We start from the raw sequence: 23,516 nt of genomic DNA, 5'->3' as shown, positions 1-23,516 counted from the left end.
ATCCTTCATTTTCCATTTTCTTTTAAGTACTAGAAAAACTAGCCACTAAGGAAAAGAGAATAATAAAACAGATTGGCTGACTAGCTTAATTTTATATTTGTCTGTCTTTCAATTAGGATAAAGATTTCTTGAAACCGTTACTACATAAAATTCATGTGAACCCACCTGCAGAGGTTTCTACATCTTTAAAAGTCTACCAAGGACATACACTGGAAAAAACCTACATGGGGGAGGATTTTTTCTGGGCTGTTACTCCTGTTGCTGGGGATTATATTCTATTTAAATTTGACAAGCCAGTCAACGTAGAAAGGTTAGTAATTACTTGTCTTTTGATCTCGTTGCTAAAGCTGCTTCCTCACCAATTTTGCTTGACAATGGAATTGAGGAAATAATAAAGCCTAATGAAAAAGTAATTTCATACAAGAGGAATGGGTTAAGTTGAAAATGTCATTCACTCCACTCCTTTCCCTATAATTGTTTCTGTGTATTTTATTTAATTTGTTTTGCTCTAAAATCTATGTTGTTTATTTTCTTTTCACCCCATCGTGTCAAAAATTAAAAAAAAGAAATAATTTGTTTACAGTTTGTGTGTGCTGCTTTTTCAGGCACATTGGGCTCTTTTCATGCTGTTGCTTTGCAGATCTAGGACCTGGTAGAGGGAATTTGTCTTGAAATAAAGGGCGTCTATACACATGCTCAGAGGTGTGGGGTGAGGAGGAGTGCTTTAATTAGACTGACTCTTAATTAAACCTCCCACAACATTGTGTGTATTCAGCATCCTGCGCTTCAAAATGGCTGCAGGGGCGCATTCATTAAGCTTTAGTTAAATCCCCTGTGGTCATTTTGAAAAACGGGGATGTTGAAAATGTGACATGGAGTGCACTAATTAGGACATTCCAGCAGACTCGCTCTGATGCATGCTAATTAGTGCACTCCATTAGAGCTTTGTCACATGTATAGGTACCCAATGTGAATAGGTGCTTCCTTTGCTGAGCTAGCCTTTTGATTGCCTTAAATTGAATCCAGTCAGTCAAATGCTCAATGGCAGCTACTCAAAGACTTTAGGACTTAATTTCAGTTTAGCACATCTGAAGGAGCTCCAATTTGTTGTTAAGTAATTTCCTCATTATAGGTTTTTTTCAAATGAGTTTGACCTATACAATGCATGTTACTTGGGAAGTGTGGGCATTAGAAATGATATGTTAGTTGATTAGAAAAGTCTTTGCTTGAAGCATTGTTATATCCACATGGAATTTACTTTGGGAAGGGTATATATGCCATACCCCTTCATATAGAAGTAAGGATCTTTTATCCTGTGTTAGTAATGACTGTTCTAATTTACACTTTTCAACTAACATGTGCATGCTGTGGTGAGGTGTTCTAATTTTATCTACTTCAAATTGTCCAAGTTAAAAAACATTTACATAAATAAATATATAAAATATATTTTATATATAAAATGTATTTATGTAAATGTTTTTTAACTTGGACAAAGACAATTGACAATTTGAAGTAGATAAAAAAGAGGATTTTGTTGTTTCATTAGAATGTGTCAGATGCAACCTGAGGGTATTGACAAGTGTTCTGAACTTGCTAGGAAGTTTTAGATAAATTTTGTATCTTAAAAATTATCACGACTTAGGGGTAATACACTTCAGTAAATATTTTACCTGCGTGGAGGTAAAATCTTGAGCAACATAAAGTACCAGCAGTTGTGCAAAATAGGGAGGTTGTTTCTATTAAGTGATGACAGTTTAGGTTTGAAGAAACAGAATGTCTTGGCTTCTTCTGTTTCTCAGAGTAAGTCCATTAACTAGATGGATGTAAAATTTTAAGCAGTGAAAAAACTCTACATGAGTTAATGCTGGAAAATACACTTTTGGGAGTAAACATGGATTTGGCAGGAGGTGTACGAGGTGACATTATGCTATAGGTTTTGTCTTTTACTTTTGTCTTTGACCTTAAACAAACAAAACCTCTCCTCTCTTCTGAAACCGAATGAAATCTTGTCTGCCTAATGACTCTGACCTATAGCTGCTTAGTAGCTACATTAATACAATCCTGATAAGCATGCTTCTTGGTGGATACAGTGACCACACATTTGAGGGAATGAATGGCATTTCTGTTACAGTGTAGCACAGTAGTAACTTGTTCATGTAATGTATTTTTCCACATAAAATATTTTCTAAGCTGAGTTTACTGTTTCTGCGGTAGTGTATGGCTGATTCATAAACTTTTTTATCCATTTCTCAAAAATAAGGCTTTCTGAGAATTCAATAAATTAAATCTTCTGGCAAGGATAATAGTGTAAGATGTTATGCTTCTGCTTGTTAAGCTTACACAACTCTGATTCAGTTAGTTGACAAAGGTACATCTCTACCTTGCCTTCTGCCTGATTTCAGACTCACGCAGTTAACTCTCTCTTCGTATAAGATATATGAGCTTGTCTAATTGAGAGAGAAGACACACATCAGTTTCTACTATTTATTGAAAGGCACGGTTTTTATATCCTTTGGTAACTTAGTTTATCCTAAACCAAGCTCATTATAACAGTGATGAGTAAAGTGAAACAAACGCTTTAGTTTTTTGGTTTAACAGTTCTTGTACTGAACTCTCCACAAGGAAAAGTTCCTTATCAAAAGTGCTGAATATCCAATAATAGTACACTAAGATACAATTTTTGCTTCTGCAGCCACCAGTGTACTTGTTCATGTATGCCTTTCTCCCTTTTAGTGCAGCAATTGCCAGTCTTACTGGGTGCATCTACATGTTCATTAATGCACTGTAGTTACAGCACATTAAATTTAGTAATTGTATAACCAAATACTAAATCAATGTTCAGTAGTGCTGGCGCACGGCTTTTTAGTGATGCTAACTGCGTGATATCCTAATACTACCACACAGTAGCAGATTAGCATGGTTTTTGCCCTAGATGCTACTGCGCAGTAGAATTAGTATACTGCACAGTTAGCATGTCATGTAGACACACCCACTGTCAAGTAAAATGCATATCAGCATTTTGTGGTTTGTTTACAAAATATGTAACTGAATTCTAGATGACATGACACTTAATATAGGTCATGTTTTAAAGATAAAAACCTTAAAACGTTGTTCCTTTGAGTTACGTTAAAGTGAATAGTTGTGGTCTACTGCTCTTGATATACATTGTCTGTTTTTGAAGTATACTCTTTATCATTAAAACTGATAGCCTTAAAAATAGCTTTGAACATTTGACAGTTTTATCCCTATAATCTTTGGGTCAAAGATGTGTAGAATGACAAAATTAAAAAGTAAATAAAGTATACTTTCCTTTTTTCCTTTTAGTTGCCCTTTCCTAGAGAGATGTCATACTTTTTGTTGTGTAGATCATTTGAATATGCACACTACTTAATTTTGGTTGTGTTAGTTTTAATAGGAATCTTTAACAAGTCAATTTTGAAGAAAAGAGGAGAGAACTGATTAATATGCTTCCTTTTTTAAAAATACATGCCACACTCAGACTTTCCTTTATAGCTTTTCTAATACCCAGCTTCATTATAACAGTCTCCATTCAAAAAACCCAACTTTGACAGTATACTGAAATACTTAACTGGCAAAAATATGATAACACCATGCCCTGGTAGGATGCGGGGTATTGTGGGTTCAAGAATGAAGGGCAACAGGGTTGGTGGGGGCTGTGGCTTGGGAGTGAGGGGCAGAAACACACACACGCACCACCCAGCAGGTAGGTCTGTGGAGGGGAATGGGTAACGGGGCAGAGATCGAGGCCCCCACAGTGAGGGAGGGAGTGGGGCAGGGCCGAGGTGAATGGGGCCCTAAAGCCGGGTCAGGTTGTGGGATGAAGCTGTGGTCCAGGCACGGGGGGAGGGGGAGGGCGGGCGGTGTGGCTCCTGCCACTGCACTCACCCCTGGGGAGGCACAGGGGGGCGTGTGCCCCCCAGATCGGTGAGCAGGGCAGAGACAGGCTGCGTGTTGTAGGCTTGGGGCTCTGCATTCTGCCTCCATTGCCCTGGGAGCCACATAATGCCATGCTGTCTCCTGATGCTGGGTGGGTAGGTTACACGTGGTGCACCCAATGTGTAGCTCTGGGGGCAAAGGCAGCAGAGAGCCCCAGCCTGCAGCCCGCCTCCACCCCATACACAAATCTGGGGGGGCATGTGCCCCTCCGTTCCATGACTCGCCCCAGCCCTGGGGCCCCATTCACCCCAGGCCCTGCCCCACTCCCTTCCTCACTGTGGGGGCCTCAGTCTGCTCCCCTGCCCCTTCCCTTCCCCATGCCCCTTCTCCCCCACACTTACCTGCTGAGTGATGCTCTACACACTGCCGGGCTACATTCCTGGCTGTGTGCAGGCTGCAGCTGCTTCTCTGTGTCTGTGCATGCCCCTCCCCCCTGCACTGCAGTGGCCCAGAGTCAGCTCAGGCACAGGCTCCAAAATAACTTGTACGATTAATGCATTAAAAAAATTAACATGAACACCAGTTAATGCGTTAATTGGGCACGTTAACTGCAATTAATTGACAGACCTACTAATCACCTTTAAAAGTTCTTTTCTTTATGGTTCGTCCTTCTCACATTATCCATGCAAAACAGATTAATAATAAGCTCTTGTGATTGCTGTGGTAAAATGAACAAATATGAAGTTGGTGGTGTTTCTTAAGAGTTTACAGCCTAAAAGATATAAAGATGAGATGCACTAGAAAAGGAGAGCTATTTAGGATCCCACAATAAGTTTATAACTCCTTTTTTAGAAACACTCATGTACATAGCAATTAATTATGATGTTATAAATGCAAGATTTGATCACAAGAGGAAAAATCTCAAAGGGAGCATGTAACCTTAAGGAATAACAAACTTGTTCTTATGTTGGCTTGCTTGCTTAATAATTAAAAAAATGGGATACCTTTACATTAGTTCACCTGACTAGTTGGTGTAATTGTTTTTCATATTTCTGGAAGGGTGCAATGTTTTCCATAAGCTCTATTTTTTAAACTCGTTTATTTTTAAAATCAGTTAGAAGCTATACATTAATTTAGGAAGCATTTCTCTTCCCAAAACACTCAGTTTCTTATTTATGAATTACTATGACTGAATTTATAAATTACTATTGTATCACATTCAGGTAGTCATTGATAAGGTGATATTATAGAATCTTTGAAAATTAGGGTTAAAAGGCTTGTATTTGCTGTGGAATTTTTACTTCAAAGTTGTGTCTCATTTTTTTTACACTTTGATAAACCAGACAACAGCTGACATTTACTTCTTTGTGTTCTAGTATTGCCAGGCATATTAGTTGTTCAGGATTCCAGATGAATGGCTTAGTTTTCTATGTTGTTGACTCTACAGTCCTGGAAAATACAGTGTTATCTTTATATCTGTTTTTTTCCTATGTCATTGTCTTCACACAACATAGAATTTCAGTTACTATGAGAGGGATTTTTTTTAAAACACTCAAAGTGAAATCAAAGAAAAATAGTCCTGCTGTTGTGCCCCAGCTCAAGTCTGGGATCATGCCCGGTATGCAAAGGCCAATAAAGGTACCAGGGGTGAAAGTACAAAGAAGGTTTATTGCTAGCAATAAAAGGTGCAAGCAGAATAATTCACGTAACAAGCACACCCACTACTACTTCTAAGCATCCTTTATACAGGAGTTTTCAAGTCTTCGCAAGCGTGCTTGTTTGATGATTGGTTATAAGTGAGTGATGCAAGAAGTTCTTTACTGAGCATGTCTCTATACCTGTGTTCTAGCCATGTATCTCATTTACATACATGTGTGTTTCATTAGCATACTTTTTCCCCACCTACGGGTGTGATTTTTAGTATTTTAATGAGCCCTTTAACCCAGTACTCTGTTTCTTCTTTTGTTTTCAAGCCCCCTTTATCTAAGACTGTCTCCTCCTTATCATTGCAGATGGGCATTCTTCACATAGCATTCTCTTCTTCTTCGTCCTCGAGTAGAGGTTTCTAGGTCACTCCTTACACTGCAAGCAACCTCAGGAGGTCATCTGATCTAACCCCCTGCTCAAAACAGATTTATCCCCATCTAAATCATACTAGCCAAGAGTTTTCTAACCTGCAATTAAAAACTGCTAGAGATGGTTATTCCATAGCTTCTTTGAGTAGTCTGGTTCACTACTTAACCATCCTCCTGGTTAGAGAGTTCTTTTAATAGCCAATTTAAACTTCCTTTGCTGCAATGTAAGACCTTCACTACTTGTTCTGCCCACCCTTTGCACACAGAATAATCTCCATCGCCTTGTATATACCAGGTACATATTTGAAGACTGCTATCAAAATCCCCCCAGTATTCTCATTTCCAGATTAAATAATCCCAGTTCTTCCAACTTTTTTTTTGTAAATCATGGTTTTTAGACCTTTTTTTTTCCCTGCTTGGTGCAGGGGGCTGGACCCAATGATCTTCCAAGCTCCCTTCTAACCTTACAATCTATGAATCTATGAATTTGTTTTCTGATGGGCTCTTCCCAGTTGGTCTATATCTTTATTGAAGGGCAGTTCCTAAACCTGAACATGGTTCTCTACTTGATGCCTCACAAATGATGAATAGAGTGGAAGAATCATTCCCTGTGATTTATGTGCACACTCCTATTAATACATCCCATTATGCTATTGGCTTTTGTTGCAAACATGACTCATAATCGGCTTCAGCACATAGTTGACCCATATTCACTATATGTTCACTATAACTGCAGTACTACAGCCTGTCTAGTCATTTTCCATTTTGTTTGTGCATTTGATTGATTCATCCTAAGCAAAGTACGTTGCAGTTGTCTTTGTTGAATTTAATATTATCAGTGTTATCCAAAGTGTCCATTAAACTACCCAGCTTAATGTCACCTACAAATTTACTCAGTGCCATTTTCCAGATCATTAATGAAGATATTGAACAGTACAGCCTAAGTACAGACAGTCAAAAATCCTGAGGCTGAATCAATTCAGTCTTCTCAGGTTAGTCTAAATTGTGTAGATTGAACTGTTAAGCAAGTGAACAGACATTCACTTTTGATTCTAGAAATGCAGCCACATGCCAGCAGTGGCTCAGGCCAGAAGCTTCAGGGGGCGGGGTGCACTGGAGCAGATCACTTTGGCCAAGGCCAGCCTGCCCACCCTGAAAGGGCATCTGGGACAGAAGTTCAATAAACCAGTTTAACTTAAGTCTGATACTACATCCATCCAGGTTTATCTTAAACTGATATTGGCCAATTTGAAAGTGATTTATATGCACTGAACTTCTGTTGTGTTACAGATTTGAACTGGTTTCCAATCACCTATACCAGTTGAAGTGTAATTTCTGTCCCTGGCTTACCAGACTCAGGACAGAAATCTGTGAAACCCCAATTGTTATCTCCTCCCAGTTCAACTGCAAGTCATTAATGACTGGTCAAATAATTATGCTCAAAGAGTATAACATCACCCTCCCTCCCTCTTCTCACTCTGGTACAGTGTGGTGCAGGGGGAGCCCTCTGCTACTAAATGCCACCAAAGCTACAGATCTGTAAGCCAGACCAAAGGATGTATGGGCCACAAATTGTTGATCCTTGTTTTAAAGGGTTTCTGTTTCATGCTGGTGTTCTAGTTCCTTTTTAAATTGTTTTGTTCTTGTGTTTTATAGAACATTCTGTTCTCCTACTGTAAGCTGCCCTGAGCCATTGTTGGGAAGGATTTATAAACTGAATGGATGAATGAATAAATAAACCTTTCTTTTCTTTTATGGATTTTTTTCCATAGGTCAGATGGACTGTGCAGGTTTTTAACTTCCTCTGTAGAATAGGGAGGAATTCCTGGGATCTTCTGAGCGTATATTAACCAACCACTGTGCCAGAATGTTAGCAATACCTTTGCCTCTCTTGCTTTTACATATGGTGTATTACAGTGTTTCCTTGTAGTTGTGTGCGAGGGTTTAGAGTGACGCTTTTGGGAATTCCATGGGTGAATGGAACAGGGGCTTGGGCTCAGTGGCCCAGAGGGCCTGTTCTGGCCTAAGTTCCTGTAGTTTAAAATATGCTCTGTGACAATGAAGAGAAATTGTTTATCAGTTTCACTTATGACTAGACCACAGCCATTAAGAAGAAAGCAGATAATGAAAATTGATTCTATTTCTAATTGCTGTTCCATGCACATATATAAATGGCTTTTTTTTCTTCTTACTGGAAGTCGCATGCCTTCTGGAAAGGAAAATACTAATGAAACTAGTAAATAAAAACAGGCATTAGAATGACTTACTGAACAAACAAGTTCATGATAAATTGGAATTGTTGTATTGCTCAGTTTCATCATCCAAACTACTTAAAAGATTCCATATGTGGTAGTGAAGATGCAGTTACAAATTCTTTCTTCCTGGACTGTTATCTCAGTACAGTAGTAACTGGTCTGACATTAATTAGCTGTTCTTCATTCACATTACTATCCCTTGTCAATGTAGAAATACTCCAAAAAAGATGCAGTTCCTGTATTTCCCATTCTTGTGCTAGCCTGGAAACTAAATGTTTTATTTGTATAGGTTCATATACACTGCATCAGTTAAAATTACCATTATTCCTTGTCTAAATATATTATATACACAGAGTGTCTGATAAAATTATAGTGATATTTTACTTTTAAAGGACTTATTTCAAGATTTTGAAACAATGTTTTCAGTTAATAGAAAAGTATAAAAAGGTCCTCTGTATAAAGTGAATTTTACAGTGTTTGTGATATTTGTATATATTTTACCTTGGTTAATCCTTTTAATGTATATATAAAATTAATGCAATCTATATGAAAGGCAAGAAGAGGGGCACTTGACCATTTGACATGTGTAAATTACATTTTAAAGGATATAAGAGTGGTTATAGCTAAAAGAAAAGAATTCAGCCTTTAGAAACAATAATACTTTTTTCTAATCCTACATAGACTTTGATATATCTAGGAAAATTTTAATATTTTTTCTTTTAGTAGAAGAAGTTTGTTTTCCCTGTCAGCTTCACCTTATAAGCCTTGCATAATCAATAGATGATAAAAATGGTATGATTAGCATGTGTGTGCTGGATTTTGCTACAAGCATGGATAAAAACACTGCTTTTAAAAAAATTTAAAAGGTTAGATATAAAAAGGGAAGTGTTGAAATAATAAATAGAGAATAAGAATGTTTACTTGGATTTATACAGCACTTTCCTTATCTGATTCTCGGGAAGACATTGAACAGTTACAGACTTTAAAATTGTCTAAGGGTCCTTGTTTCTGATTTTAGTATCTTTCATTATCTGCAGGGATCTGAGTTTACCATTGACTGTGGAAAAATGTACATTTTCTCATTTAAAGGCAAAAAACACAGGAAATGGCAGGTTTTCCTGAAGGCTGGCAAAGTTCCATCCTGCAAGGGGCTGCTTGGGGCTGGCGGGAGCAGGATGCAAGGGTCACCATGTTCATGTGTGGGGTGCCAGGGAGCTGCAGGCCCTGGCCCTGGTCCCCTAGCCCTGGCAGCTGGGGGCCCCCTCTGGCAGGGCTGAGAAGGGCAGGGGGCTGTGGGTTGGGAGTGAAGGGCACCAGCAGGGCTGGGGAATGGCGGGCTGTGGGTTGGGAGTGAGGGACTCTGGCAGGACCAGGAGGCTGTGGGTTGGGAATGAGGGGCAACAGCAAGGCTGGGGGGCTGTGGCATGAGCAGAGGCAGGACACTGGGATATCAGGACTGCTCAGGACCACAAAGCAGCAGGGGGAACAGCTGCAACTGGACCCACATCCTGGTGAGTGAAGGGGACAAGGAGAGCTCTGATTTTTTTATGATAAAAAAACCCAAAATCAAATGCTAAAATATATAAGTATTTAGAATATATTTATTATAAAGATTGAGGCACCGGTAGGCTTCCAAATTGCTTTCAAATTGTAAATATATCAATAAAACACTGTGTTCAACTGATAACTGTATATATTACATTTCATTTTAATTATTTAATTTTAATTGTTGAAAAACGCAGATTTGGGGGTTTTTAATTAGAGAATTTTCAATTCTTTATTCAAGAATTTCGGATTTTAAACAGAAAACCAGGATCCCTGATTATTAGTCATGTCTAATGCACATATTCATTAATATCTTTATTATTTTATGCCATTTAACACATCAAAATGAGACTCTTAATGCTTTCTTCTTATATATTCACAACTATTAAACTTGTGCTGGATTTCACTTGCACTTATTTGAGTAGATTTATTTCCCATTCAATATTTTTGTTAATACTATATCTAGCTTGCTGTCAGTAGACTCAAATGAAACTTCCCAATTTTCTATTACACTCAAATTACAAAATACCAAAACTAAGGTTTCTAATCCAACCTTTCCTCTCTGTCTTTCATGTATGTCTTATAAGTACATATCTTAAATGTTGTCATTCTTTTCTACATTGTTAGATATCCCTGTGTGGCATGTTTTACTACTGTGTACTTCGAATAAGGCAGACAGTGTCTACGAACAAGGAAAATTGTTAGCCATATTAGTCTGAAGTCAGGCAAAAGGAAATGTAGAGTTGCATCTTATAGACTAATTCAGAGATGCATAAGGTTTCATAAACAATAGCTCAGTTGTCAGATGCTATGGAAGGACTTCCAGAAAGCAGGTGTTCAAATAGAAAGTCCCAGACACACAAAGGACAGATAAGGGGGAAGGAAAGGAGAGGGGACAGTTCTGAGAGAGGCAAAGGTGGGTTGAAGAGAAAAACAAAGCAGTAAAGCCATAGGGATATAGGGAACATAGGAACTAATCAAGGTAGCGTAAACTAATAAGAATCTCCACTCTCGGTTTAGACTATACTTAACTCGGTCCAGTCTGTGGGTGATTTCTTATTCTGGAATTTCACATTCAACTATATTTTAAAGTGTTGTTGCTTAAAAACATCTACTCTAAGGTCAACAACGGAATGTCCAGGTAGGTTAGAGTGTTCTGCTACACACGTGTGTTCCTGGATTCGATGTCAGATTGGTGTCTATTCATTCCTTTACATAGGGATTGTCCTGTCCAATGTGGACAGCAGAGGGGCACTGTAAACAGGGGCATCTTTGATAGTGGTGGAGGAGCAGGTGAATGAACCCCAGATGTTACAGTTCATGAATTCATTTTAGTTGGTCCAGTGATGATGTGGTCTTTGTTCACAATGGGGCACATCTGGCATCTAGGTCCATTGCAAGACCTAGAGCCTTGTTGAGAATAGGAGTTAGATAGTCTGTTGCTGGAGAGATGCCATTTGAGATTCCATTTTATAAAAATAACTTGATAATATATTTACCAAATGTAAATTAATGAAAACTACTTTTAATTGACAGCCTTAACTGAGAATGTCTTAAGTTTATATATATAAAATATTAAACTAAAACCTTCTTTCATAGCTATATCTTTTAAAGGGAACCAATTCAAGTTCATGTTAACTACTCTTTTTGTTTATATATTGTGGTATAATATGATATTACAGTGTGGGTGTGTGTTTATATTATATAATATGTAATTATATTTTATATATACACTCTTATGTATCCGTGTGTATGTATCTGCTGTGGGTGTGGGTGTTGTGGTGCCAGGCTGATTTCAATTACTCCTTAAGGCTTAGCTGTTAAACTGACACCACGTAAGTCTCAGATATACAAAATGCCTTAGTAGGTGGGTATGTCCCATTTCTGTCTAAACAGTAAGTAGACAATACTCTGGTGTTTTCAATGATTTTAGTCATAAGAATTATATCACTCAAACAAAAAAAAACCATACTGGCAGAAGATCAAATTTTACGAATTGACTATGGATACATTTAGATTGGAAATTAGAAAGGTATTTCTAATTATCAGAGGAGAGTAATTTTGGAATGAAATGCGTATTTCTAATGCTCACTTAAGTTGTCACTAGTCCAATGCCAAACTAACTCCTGGTCCAAAAATCACATCTACCTGCACTTCAGTTGGTTCTTATGGCCAGAAAAATCTGCTGTAGCATGTTGCTTCTGAGGCTTTGTGATTATTATCAACACAAGAGGAAGGCAAGTCAAAGAAATAAAGATAGCAACCTATCACCTCATGTAATAGTGGTTGAATTTGGGTCTCTTCTCAGTTTAATAAAGAAAATGCTTTTAAATATGAACAGTGTATGTTTTTATGCTTAATTTTATTTTTAATGTGTATGTATTTCTTGATCATGTTAGTAGACCTGATCTGTCAAAGATATTAATAAACTACAGTTACAGAAACTATACATAAGGATATACATGTGTGTGTGTGTGTGTGTGTGTGTGTGTGTGTGCATACAGAGCTGACCCCAGGGGTGTGTGGGACCTAGGGCATATCAGCCTGTGTAGGGGAGGAAGCAGCCAAAGTGTGAAGCCAGTGGAGTGCGGCAGCCGCGTGAAGTGGTGGCACCCTCAGCATGTGCTAATCTTGTGGTCTGTGGGGCCTGGGGTGCTCACCCTGATCTGCTGCCGCCACTCCCCCCCTCCCCCAGGGATGGCTGTGTATGTAATATATGGATACACTATATATTGTGAAAAGGACAATTCTGGATGGAAGGAAGCCTGGTAGTGCATTTAGATTAATCACTCTCATAAGTCATGCTGTCACTTGTGTGTGTTGCCCTAGTAGAGTGATAGCTATTGGAAATAAAGATGTCACCTCCTAGTGTCAAAATATTAATAAAGCAGCAGGAAAAGTATGTTGCTGTGGTTGTAGTTTTTTCTTGGACAATTCTTACCAAGGGCTTGGTGACCACAGAATGTAGTTTCTTTGGCCTAGTGAACTAGAAAGTGCTAAAAGAAAAGCTCTACCCTTGGTTCTGGGTAAAGGTGTTTCATGCCCTTGCATTTATAGAGACTTTCCTTGGTGGAGGAATATTACAGAGTGAGTTTGGTAAGGGAAGGGTCTATATCTCTGGTGTAACAGTGAAGCTGCAAGGGAAGTTTAAAGTGTTAAGCATGCATAAGGTAGCACAACTAGATATAAATATTTAGTTAGAAACATGCTGTCTGGAATGCTTTGTTCTGAGTTTGGCTTGCTTATTCCTGAGACTGAGTTAAGACTTTTTCTTAAACATAAGAACATGTACATTCTCTTTTTTCCAAGATGTCATAAAAGTTTGGAAAAGGGCTACTAGATTGGTTCTTCAGTCATTACTCAGGGAAAACTCCCTTTTAACTTCAGTAAGAAGGACCTGTGTATATTAAGCTCTGTTTGTGCAACAACCTTTTTTTTAAGGTAACATTGCCAAGATCTCTAAATGAGATTCTATTCTGATATTCACATTTGGTTCCCATTGAAGTTAATATATGCCATTAAATTCCCATACAGTTCTTAATTTAAATCATCATCTGTCACTGAAGTGAGTAGACTTTATATGCATGTATCTTCATCTGAGAGGAGGCTTTGGGGCTCTGACTCTTGAAGAGCCCTGATTGAGGAAACAATTTAAAATGTTTTATTGTAGCATATCACCACAATGTCAAAGAATGTCCTTATTTGCAAAAATGCTTAAGTAGGTGTTCAAAGTTTAAGCATGTACTTTTGGGGCTGAGTAGAAATGCTTTCCTGAATCAGGGCCAGAGAGGTCCTACTTTCCTCTTCCATTTCCTTTCAGTGATGATTTATATAAGAACATTGATTAGAGAAAATAAATACCTTTTTTTAGGTAAAGATAATGTAGATTAGTGGCAACTAGTTTTACTGAGCAAAGAGAGCATGGAGTATGCATCTTGGATGATGTCTTAATACTTGCAAATGACGCTTTTTTGTATTTTCAGTTAAGTGATAATGCTTGAACTAATTTTAACAACAGCTGGTGATGTATAGTGTTAGACGGTACATGTATACTGCTACTTTGAATTCTAGTTGAAATAAGGGCTTTAATTGTAATGCATTTAAATTAATATGTAAAAATATGTGTAACATTTAAAGTAAATGTATTTAGATGGCATATCAGGAGTAGTTTCACAGATGTTAACCTTAGGAAACTAGTCTTTGTTCTGTTAGTGTAAATACATGGCCTTAAAAAATTCCCAAGGATGGACACCACCTAGTGGTAAGATGCTGGTATTGCTCATTCACAGCATGTGCAAAAAAATGTTAAAATGAATATGAAGTTTTAAATGAACAAAAAGCAATTTACAGTTATTTAGGAATTATTATACTGGAACATATCACTGAGTACCTCCAGAAGCACATTATGAGAGGTGTTTTCAGGATATTTCCTTATCCTTAGGTATTGAAAGCTGAATTTTCAGCTGCTCTGGTATTTGACAAAATCTTCTAATGTCATTTTGACCAAAACGGTGCCTTCAGTCATACTGATAGCTTTAATAGTGTTTCATCAAATTAAGTTAATTTGGATTTATGCTAGTGTTGCAGGGGAATACTGACACTATGCATATACATGTCATATATCAGATGCGTATTAATTTTTGCAGAATATTTTCCAACAGAACAGAAACCAACATTCAGGTGATATCAGGAACCTTGGCGAGGTCAGAATTCCTCCATAACTCTGAATTAAATTCTTATTAGTTACTCCTAACATATATCATACAGATTTATTATTTTCATTGATGAAAACACCATTTTAAGAAACAAAATGCAATTAACAAGTGAAACGAGAGATCAAAGATTACACCCCTAGAAAAATAATTATTAATAATATTTAATTTAATGAGAATATTTTTCCATTGTTGCCCTAATATAACTTCTTCTAAATTTATCGGTAATGTGCATTTCTCGTTCTTCATTACTCGTGAGATCTCTCACATGGTCAAGTCTGTTTTAAATCTGCCCATTATCAGGAGTCATAATGTCTACCTGTCTAGTTTCTGTCTCATTGTTCACAGTCACTTACGCTTCCTTCTTAAAGCAGTGTTGTTCCTCTCATTTAATAGGGGAAGGTTTACTTAAAATGACGGCATGTTCTTGATTGCTTAAAAGTGGCACATCTCAGATTCATCTTCATCTCTCCTGGTAGGACTCTCTGTAGCCCATAAAATGCAAATTTCCCAAGTCTAAACGTGTGCCGTGTCAAAGCGGCCTTTGTTTCAAAAGATAACCCAGTGGTGTTAAGATAGATGTCTATAATAGACTTTCCTAGGGACAGGTCTTAGCAGTATGTATATCCACGAACACGCTTTGTCCTAGTCACTTAGGGTGCCTGGACACGTGGGGAGGCTGCTTTGATGCTATGTAATTACAGCACGTCGTCAGAGCAGACACGATTAATTGAGTCTGCTGAAGCGTGCCAATTAGCTTTCGACAAGCTTTAGCTAAAGTCCTCGTGCCGTCATTTTGAAGCGTGGGGACACTGATACATGTGACGCTGCAGGGGTCAGTATAGTCGAGGTCTGGGAACATATCCCTATTTGTTACATTGTACAGTGGGTTCCCTTTATGCAAATTCAAGTTATGCGTCATTTTCCAGGAACACATGTACAGCATAAAGTGAGGGAAACCTGTATTTTAAAGATATTATGACTCCTGATAATGGGCACATTTAAAACAGACTTGAACATGTGAGGGATCTCATGAGTAATGAAGAACAAGAAATGCACATTACTGATAAATTTAGAAGAAGTTATATTAGGGCAACAATAGAAAAATATTCTCATTAAATTAAATATTATTAATAATTATTAGTTTTCTAGGAGTGTAGTCTGTTTGATCTCGTTTCATTTGTTAATTGCATTTTGTTTTTTAAAATGGTGTTTTCATCAGTGAAAATAATAAATCTGTAAATTAGAGAGCTGCTCTAATTAAAGTGCCCCCTTCACCCTCAGAGCACATGTAAAAATACCCTTAGAAAACAAAACAAAACAAAAACCAACCAGTTGACCAATGTTTTTCACTGATGTAGCACATTCAGATACGGCAGTAAATGAAACTATACTTTATCTGGTGTCTACAGTTGACCTGGGATCGTCTGCCAGTGTAACTTGTAATATTTATTCATGTTACTTATTTAGCCAACACTGCCTAATATGCAACCTTTTTCATTTTTCATTTATAGATACCTGTTTCATAGTGGCAATCCAGAGCATCCTGGCGATATATTGCTAAATACAACAGTGGAGGTTTTGCCTTTTAAGGTAAGAATGCATTAATTTCTCTCTCTTTCACCTTAATCTGAAAACAAACACATTTTTAATTACATTATAAAATTATGTAAACATGATTGCTACTTTTTTTTAAGCAAGTTACTGTGACTCAGTCATACTTGAATCATGCTGTGACTCCCTTTTCTTGAATGGACCTTATTCACAAAGAAGAGATACTTTACCAAGCTCCCAATTAGCAAGTGTGAATATGGAAAATAAATACGTGACTCTTCTCATCTTGTTCCCCTGCTGCGACTTTTTTATTTTAAGATTCAGATTTTAGAGGAAATGGCTTCACTCAAGTTTCTGATTTTCATCTGGTGAGTGTTCCAGCACAAGGATAGATGCCAATACAAATAAGACTTGATATTGAGGTCTACATAGTCTGAAAGATTTTCTTCTCCACCTTGAACCTAAATTTTACCTCATGATGACAGTGCTGTGAATAATCAAGTTTCAGCCTGAAGCGAGACTCTGCAGCTACTCTCTTGTCTACAGAAACTAGTTAGGTTTTTCTGTTACGAGATTTTCCATTGCAACAGCAAAGACATAGCTTCAGACAAGGAGTTACTTCTCTTGGGATTAAAATAATAACTTGAAATATGAATGTCTGCCTCATCCCAACTGATACGTATCTGATGCCAATAATTTTGGCTTGAAAAACTGAGCTTTGTGACTGAATCACCATATGCTGAACTTCCAAAGTGATGATAGATGAGGGATCTTGCCAGTATTAATTTATACTCAGTTAATTCCTATCTGTTTTCCTATGTACATCCCACTTCAAGCCCCATAAGGCACTATTCCAGAAAAGGGAATAATCTGTTATATCTTTTTTCTTTTTTCTTCTAATGTGAATGGCCAAACTTGTCAATGTTTCATACATAATTACAATGGAAATAAAAAAAAACGAGTGAATGGTCAAAAATCAAAAGTTATCTGAGGAGATAAATTATTACACCCTGGAAATAGCTCTCCAGCCAGATTCAAAATAGATACAAATAAGTGTGAAAGAAGTGGCACCTGCATCTACCTCAACTTTGATTTAAGATCACTAGTTTAACCTCTTTTTCAAGATGTGAAATACTTCACGTGGAACAGGTAATGAGTATTGACAGTCAGACTGTATCTGATTCGTCTTTTTCTCCAGATGTTTAACAGATTATTGTTGATCATTCATAAACCAATATATTTTCCTCTTACACCCAGGAATACCATTCCTACAATGGAATTTCCCTCTTCCCTGCTCTTAAGGAGCCAATGTTGTTGCTATTTGGTTGCAGCTGGTTCCCCCTTCAGGAAAATGTTATTTCATTCTAGCAAATATTTAATTTAAAAGCATGATGGGACCTGAGGTATTTTATCTCAGATTATAAAAATTGTGTGTCGTGCCATGCCTGATGCTCAGGATCTGTCAGCAGGGTGTATTATTTTGGGGATCTGAAATACAATTCCTCTGGTCCCACTGCATACCCAGACCTTTAAAGCCCATGCCATACAGACCAGTGCTAGGCTGCATGGCACAGCTGTAAAGGTCCCCATGCACTAGCAAGCCGCATTGTGGAGCCTGACACTACTAGCTACAAGCTTGGTGCATCTTTAAGATATCAAATGTTCAAGGTAGTGTGATGTAAACCTGCCACAAAGTTGTTCCACATTTAAATGTGGATGGTTTGACATTTTTATTGTGTGATAAAGCAGTTACACATTTGCCAGATTATAGTTTATTGTGTAATTGATAGGTTTGCCATCTTTATTGTTGATAAAGTAGTTGAATATGTGTTGGATTGTAATTTATCATGTAATTGACATGTCAATCACAGGATAAACATAACAGCTGCCAGGGACTTCTGTCTCCTGATGATAAAATCAGGAAGTTTCCATATTTCCTGCTTCTGAAAATACAGAGCATAGGAAAAAAAAGACTATTTAAAATTGCCATTTTGGTACTGAATATCATACTCCATCATTGTTCCATGATAAGGCTTGGAGGTTTTGTTTCATTGGGCTTTGGATTAGTCTGTTCAATAACATGTAGCAGCCATCCCTCCTCCATGCCCATGCCTCCCCTCCCAAACTCTAGTTATGGAGGGAAGACCCAAGAAGCAGTCCTCAACAAATGAATGCATTTTAGGATGATCTGTCCTCTGGCTTTGCCCAGCTGTGGGACTTCTGCCTCTGTACTCATGAGCAGTCTTTGCTCTTTGATCTGGTTCCAAGCTTGCCACCCATGGAAGCAGCTCTCAAGTTAATAAAACTTCCAGCTTCCCCAGGTATCAGTGTAAAGATGCGGACCTCAGGAAGACATACAAGCTTCAGCTCTGCATTAAGCACATCTCCAACCCAGTGGCATCAGCAACAAACAGGAGTGAGATAGCAGCAGGTTCAATTCTGATTAGGACTCCTATACACCAGCCAGCATTAGGACTGATTCCAAATTCAGTGGCTGATGTAGGGCAGAACCAACCAGGTGAATTTAACAAACATCCTTCAAGATTCAGAATACCTGCAGGAAGGATGGGTTCTTGGGTTTAGTGCAGTATACTCCAAAAAATACTTCCTCAGCAGTCTGTTTAGGAACAGAAAGAACAAACATTGTTAGGTTTCCTTTCCCCCATAAGTCAAACATTTATTTTTATTATTATTATTGTTGTTGTTGTTGTTAATCCCCAGAAAATCTCTAGAATGTAGCACTTTCAGACTGGGCTCATCTGTTTCTGGATGTAATTACCAGATTATTGTTCAGACTTCTTTCTTCAGTTTCATTTGTCTGTGTCTATTAAAGTGAGATCATTGGTGTTCATCACTGCTGCATAGATAGCATCCATAGTGGGGCCATGAAGAATGACAGTACTTGCATTTTCCACATAAAATGGTTTTTCAGCTTAGCCAAAATGTACGCCAAAAGCTAAGTAAGAATTTCACAGAATCCAGGTGAGTGCTTTGCAAAAGCCTAAGCATCCAACATATAAACTCCAGCATAAATTAGATAAAATTAGATGACCATCAAGTACTAAGATCTACCTGGCAAAAATGAAAACGTATAGAAAAAGTCTTCCAGTCTGATTTCTTTGTATCGGCCAGCAGCAAGAGTAATAAAGCATGCAAAACTGTATTTAATAAATGGCTCAGATCTTTCATTGAAGAAGCTTACAAAGTAGAGGCTCAACACCAACAGAAAAGTTAGTGTTTTACACCTAAATACTTTTTACTCTCTGAGTTGAGAAATTGCTTATCCTATCGAGAGATGTGCTAGGAATTAACTTAGTTAGCGAGTTAAGCATTAATGTTTCACTAGGGCTACTTATACATGTGCTTGGAGTTGGGAGGAGACTGTTTTAATTGGAGGGGTTTCCAGAGAGCCACTCTAATTAAAATGGCTCACTGTCACATGCATTAAGCCTCCCCACCTCTTTTCAAAATGGCCATGGGACACTTTAAAACTCATTCAACAAGCTTTAGTTAAAGCACCCCTGTGGCCATTTTGAAACACAGTGGGGGTTAATACATGTGACGCTGAGGCAATGCTAGAGCGTTCTAATTAGAATATGAATGAGCACGTCTATAGGCAGCCCAGAAGTGTAGCACAGGCCCTGGCCATATGTTCCTGGCCGTAGCCAGTACCCTTCCTCCAATACTCTAATAATGCCTTAAAGTAGAAACGCTTCAGTTTGCAGAGCATCGCATTTGTGACTTGCAAAAGGGTGGGGCTTGCCATTTATAAATGGTAAGAGATACCAAGCAATTGCTGTCTCACTGTTCTGACTCATCTCTTAGCTGGAAATGAGGAAATGTTGTAGGGTGACAGATGTTCTACTTATCTCTGCATACAGGTTTATTCTATGAAACTTGATTGTTGTTCCAACATTAAAAAATGAGCTGTTTCAGCCTTGGAAATAGTTTGTAGGCAGATATGCAATCCCACTGCAGTAATGATGAATAATGGTCTGCCCCAACTGTCTCAAACAATAAGAAAACTATTGTAGGCCTGTGATTTCTGATAGTCTTGTGGACTCAAAGACAAATCAGCAGGTATACAATTTTTTAAAATATATATACTACAGGTAGATTATCTAGCATTTGGTCATTCTAGGAGAAAAGTCCTGCCAGCCACTTGCTGAAATGCGAGTGGGAAAGAGGCGTCCAAGTCTTTCTCTCCGTGGCTGAGCTATGGTACAGAACTCAGGATTTACTACAGTGCGTCTTTTATGCTATGTGCACCAGCATCTGCAATATCTTTATTTCAGCCTTTGAGTAACTGTTATGAGAGGGTCTTTTGCCAAGTATGTCTTGTTTCCCATTTTGAAGCCAAAAATAGTTCAGCTCCAGAGCAATTATACCTTTGTTTCTTCATTTTCTTTTTAAAAACTATTAATAGCTTCTCTTTGCTCATGGAAATAGGCCAATCCAAAGTTCTTAGGAAAGACATATTTTGAATATTGAACAAGGGCATCCATATTTTGTTCTAGCTTGCAGAGTACTAAGTACATGGAAAATAAATGAGCTCATTTTATATTTTTTGTCTTTTATTTTAGAATGAAGACTTTGTAGTAACCAAAGAAACCAAAGACAAACGCTTAGAGGACGGCTATTTTAGGATAGGTAAACCTCAATACTATACAACAGCAGTGTTCATTCTTCTACATAGATAGAAACAGAGTTGTTTTATTACTGCAATATTTTAGGAAGATGCTATTTAAAAAAAAAAGCCTTTGTATGATCCTGATAACTTGTTTTGGATACATGATCATGTAGGCTTTATTTTTTACCGTTTGTTTAGTACATCCATTTTAGTTTGTTCTTGGTTATAGTGAAATCAGCACTGATAATTGTTTATTAAAGAATTATAGTTAAAATGTATTCATTTGAGCTTTGGCTTCCACTAGCCTTTGTGACATTGTACTTACGTATCCTAATATAATTGAAGCTCCCTGAGGTGGGAACAACAACTCAATCATTTTAATGCAGCCTGAATACATTACGCTAAGGTTTTCAAACTTGGATGCATAAAATTAGACAGCCAAGTCTAAATAAGGTGAATAAAAGTGGCCCAGTTTTTGGAAATGTAAAATACCTATGGCTATATTAAAAATATTTACTCTTTATTAGTGCCAGTTATGCCCAGTGCATGTGCTGAGGCTTTGTCCTGATGTGTTAGTCAAAGCAAAGTTGAAGATGAGGCCCAGAAGCACACTGTGGAAATCTCATGCTTTGGGTTGTCGGAGATCAGAGCAGCGCCGGCAGCTGCTTTCTGACCCCCCACACCGGAGCAGTAAAACTTTCACCTGACAGGCGGGTAGTGATGGATGGGGTGAAATTAACCAGGCACAGACATGTGTTGGTTACAGGAGATTGTTTACTTACGTCGCCCAGATAGTGACGTGCGACGCAGGCTGAGCCTTTGTTCCTGTTACAGTTGCATCGATTACAGTCAAACATACGGGTTACAGCCAAGCAATGACGGACGTGGCGCTGAAAACGTGCTATCATGCCTGCAGGGCTTTGATACGTCAAGATTTACGATGACGGGGAGTATTGACAGCTGATCAGACCGTCAATCTACTCTGGTGATGGACTCAGGTCTCTCCTCAGAGGTTTCTCCGGGGTTCTCCGACTGGGCGGAAGTTGCTAAACTGTTTATAGACAGAGGTGTCTGACAGAGATACCCAATGATGAACCGTTATGTGGAATCTTTAATTTTCTGGCAAGCAGCAGTTCTTTGTGCTCTCAGGTTACTATCAGGTTACAAGGTAGTGGGTTAGGTTTTCTGCCTGTTATGTATGAGGTTATGATGAGGGGCTTACGCTTGTTTCTTGACCAATTGCAGGGATTTATGGCAGGGCTATCCCCTTTCACCCTGACCAGTCTTAAGTTTTGTTTCTTGTTTGTGACGTGGGCATAAATTATATACAGCTCTCCGCCAGGATTTTGTTTCAGGAGATTCTGGCAAGAATTTCTTTTAACCCTTAGTTGACTACTTGAATGGTATCTCTTGCTAGTGGCATGGGCACTGATTAACTGGGTTGTGACATGGGTTAGCACAAGTTCGTAGTGTTGTTCGTAGTGGATGGGTTGGTATCAACCTGGAAGGGTGTGGGCAGTGGGGTCCCTCAGGGCTCGATCCTTGGACCGATACTCTTCAATGTCTTCATCAGAGACTTGGACGAGGGAGTGAAGTGTACTCTGTCCAAGTTTGCGGATGACACAAAACTGTGGGGAGAAGTGGACATGCCGGAGGGCAGGGAACAACTACAAGCAGACCTGGACAGGTTGGACATATGGGTGGAAAACAACAGAATGCAATTCAACAAGGAGAAATGCAAAGTGCTGCACCTAGGGAGGAAAAATATCCAGCATACCTACTGCCTAGGGAATGACCTGCTTGGTGGAACAGAAGCGGAAAGGGATCTTGGGGTCCTAGTGGACTCCAAGATGAACATGAGTCGGCAGTGTGACAAAGCCATCAGAAAAGCTAATGGCACTTTATCGTGCATCAGCAGATGCATGACGAACAGATCCAAGGAGGTGATACTTCCCCTCTATCTGGTGCTGGTCAGACCGCAGTTGGAGTACTGCGTGCAGTTTTGGGCACCACACTTCAAGAGAGATGTGGATAACCTGGAGAGGGTTCAGAGAAGGGCCACTCGTATGGTTAGGTGCTTGCAGGCCAAGCCCTATGAGGAGAGACTGGGGCACCTGGACCTCTTCAGCCTCCGCAAGAGAAGGTTGAGAGGCAACCTTGTGGCTGCCTATAAGTTCATCACGGGGGCACATAAGGGAATTGGTGAGGTTTTATTCACCAAGGCGCCCCTGGGGGTTACAAGAAATAATGGCTACAAGCTAGCAGAGAGCAGATTTAGACTGGACATTAGGAAGAACTTCTTCACAGTTCGAGTGGCCAAGGTCTGGAACGGGCTCCCAAGGGAGGTGGTGCTTTCCCCTACCCTGGGGGTCTTCAAGAGGAGGTTAGATAAGCATCTAGCTGTGGTCATCTGAACCCAGCACTCTTTCCTGCCTATGCAGGGGGTCGGACTCGATGATCTATTGAGGTCCCTTCCGACCCTAACATCTATGAATCTATGAAAGTTCCCACCTCCTTGTATCAGTTCTAAGATATGGTTACGATTGTGATTTTGTGAATACATTTATTGAACAAATGCATTGACTAGAAACCTTCCTATTAACCAGATCCTGTGTGTCACTTGGTGCATTGCATGTTCATTCAGATATGCTTTTGTTCATTTTGAAGGTAAATTTGAAAGCGGCATAGCAGAAGGTACAGTTGACCCAAGTCTAAACCCAATTTCAGCATTCCGACTTTCAGTAATCCAAAACTCGGCAGTTTGGGCAATTCTGAATGAGGTGAGATGTTGCATGCTATAGTCCTTGCAAAATCAGAATACTAAATGTGAACTTAGTTTTTTCAACAA

The 23,516-nt window shown here is 38.7% G+C and overlaps 1 protein-coding gene across 6 annotated transcripts in view; it reads left to right on the top strand.

Annotated features, from left to right (window-relative positions):
- Positions 1 to 23,516, top strand: part of MGAT4A (alpha-1,3-mannosyl-glycoprotein 4-beta-N-acetylglucosaminyltransferase A) — a 181,614-nt gene that overhangs the window by 150,353 nt on the left and 7,745 nt on the right. For 4 of the 6 annotated variants that reach the window (XM_014600337.3, XM_019485097.2, XM_019485094.2 and 1 more), the window contains 4 exons: positions 117 to 310; positions 15,999 to 16,077; positions 20,622 to 20,688; positions 23,336 to 23,448. In XM_014600337.3, the coding sequence (XP_014455823.1) occupies positions 117 to 310; positions 15,999 to 16,077; positions 20,622 to 20,688; positions 23,336 to 23,448 (453 nt within the window). Of the gene's footprint in view, positions 1 to 116; positions 311 to 15,998; positions 16,078 to 20,621; positions 20,689 to 21,502; positions 23,098 to 23,335; positions 23,449 to 23,516 lie in introns of those variants that run through there. The other 2 variants (XR_009459160.1, XM_059720976.1) reach the window with 2 other exon arrangements.

This window comes from Alligator mississippiensis, chromosome 1, assembly GCF_030867095.1.
Source record: "Alligator mississippiensis isolate rAllMis1 chromosome 1, rAllMis1, whole genome shotgun sequence".
Lineage (NCBI taxonomy): Eukaryota > Metazoa > Chordata > Crocodylia > Alligatoridae > Alligator > Alligator mississippiensis.
This window is presented reverse-complemented; position numbering and strand designations above follow the sequence as displayed.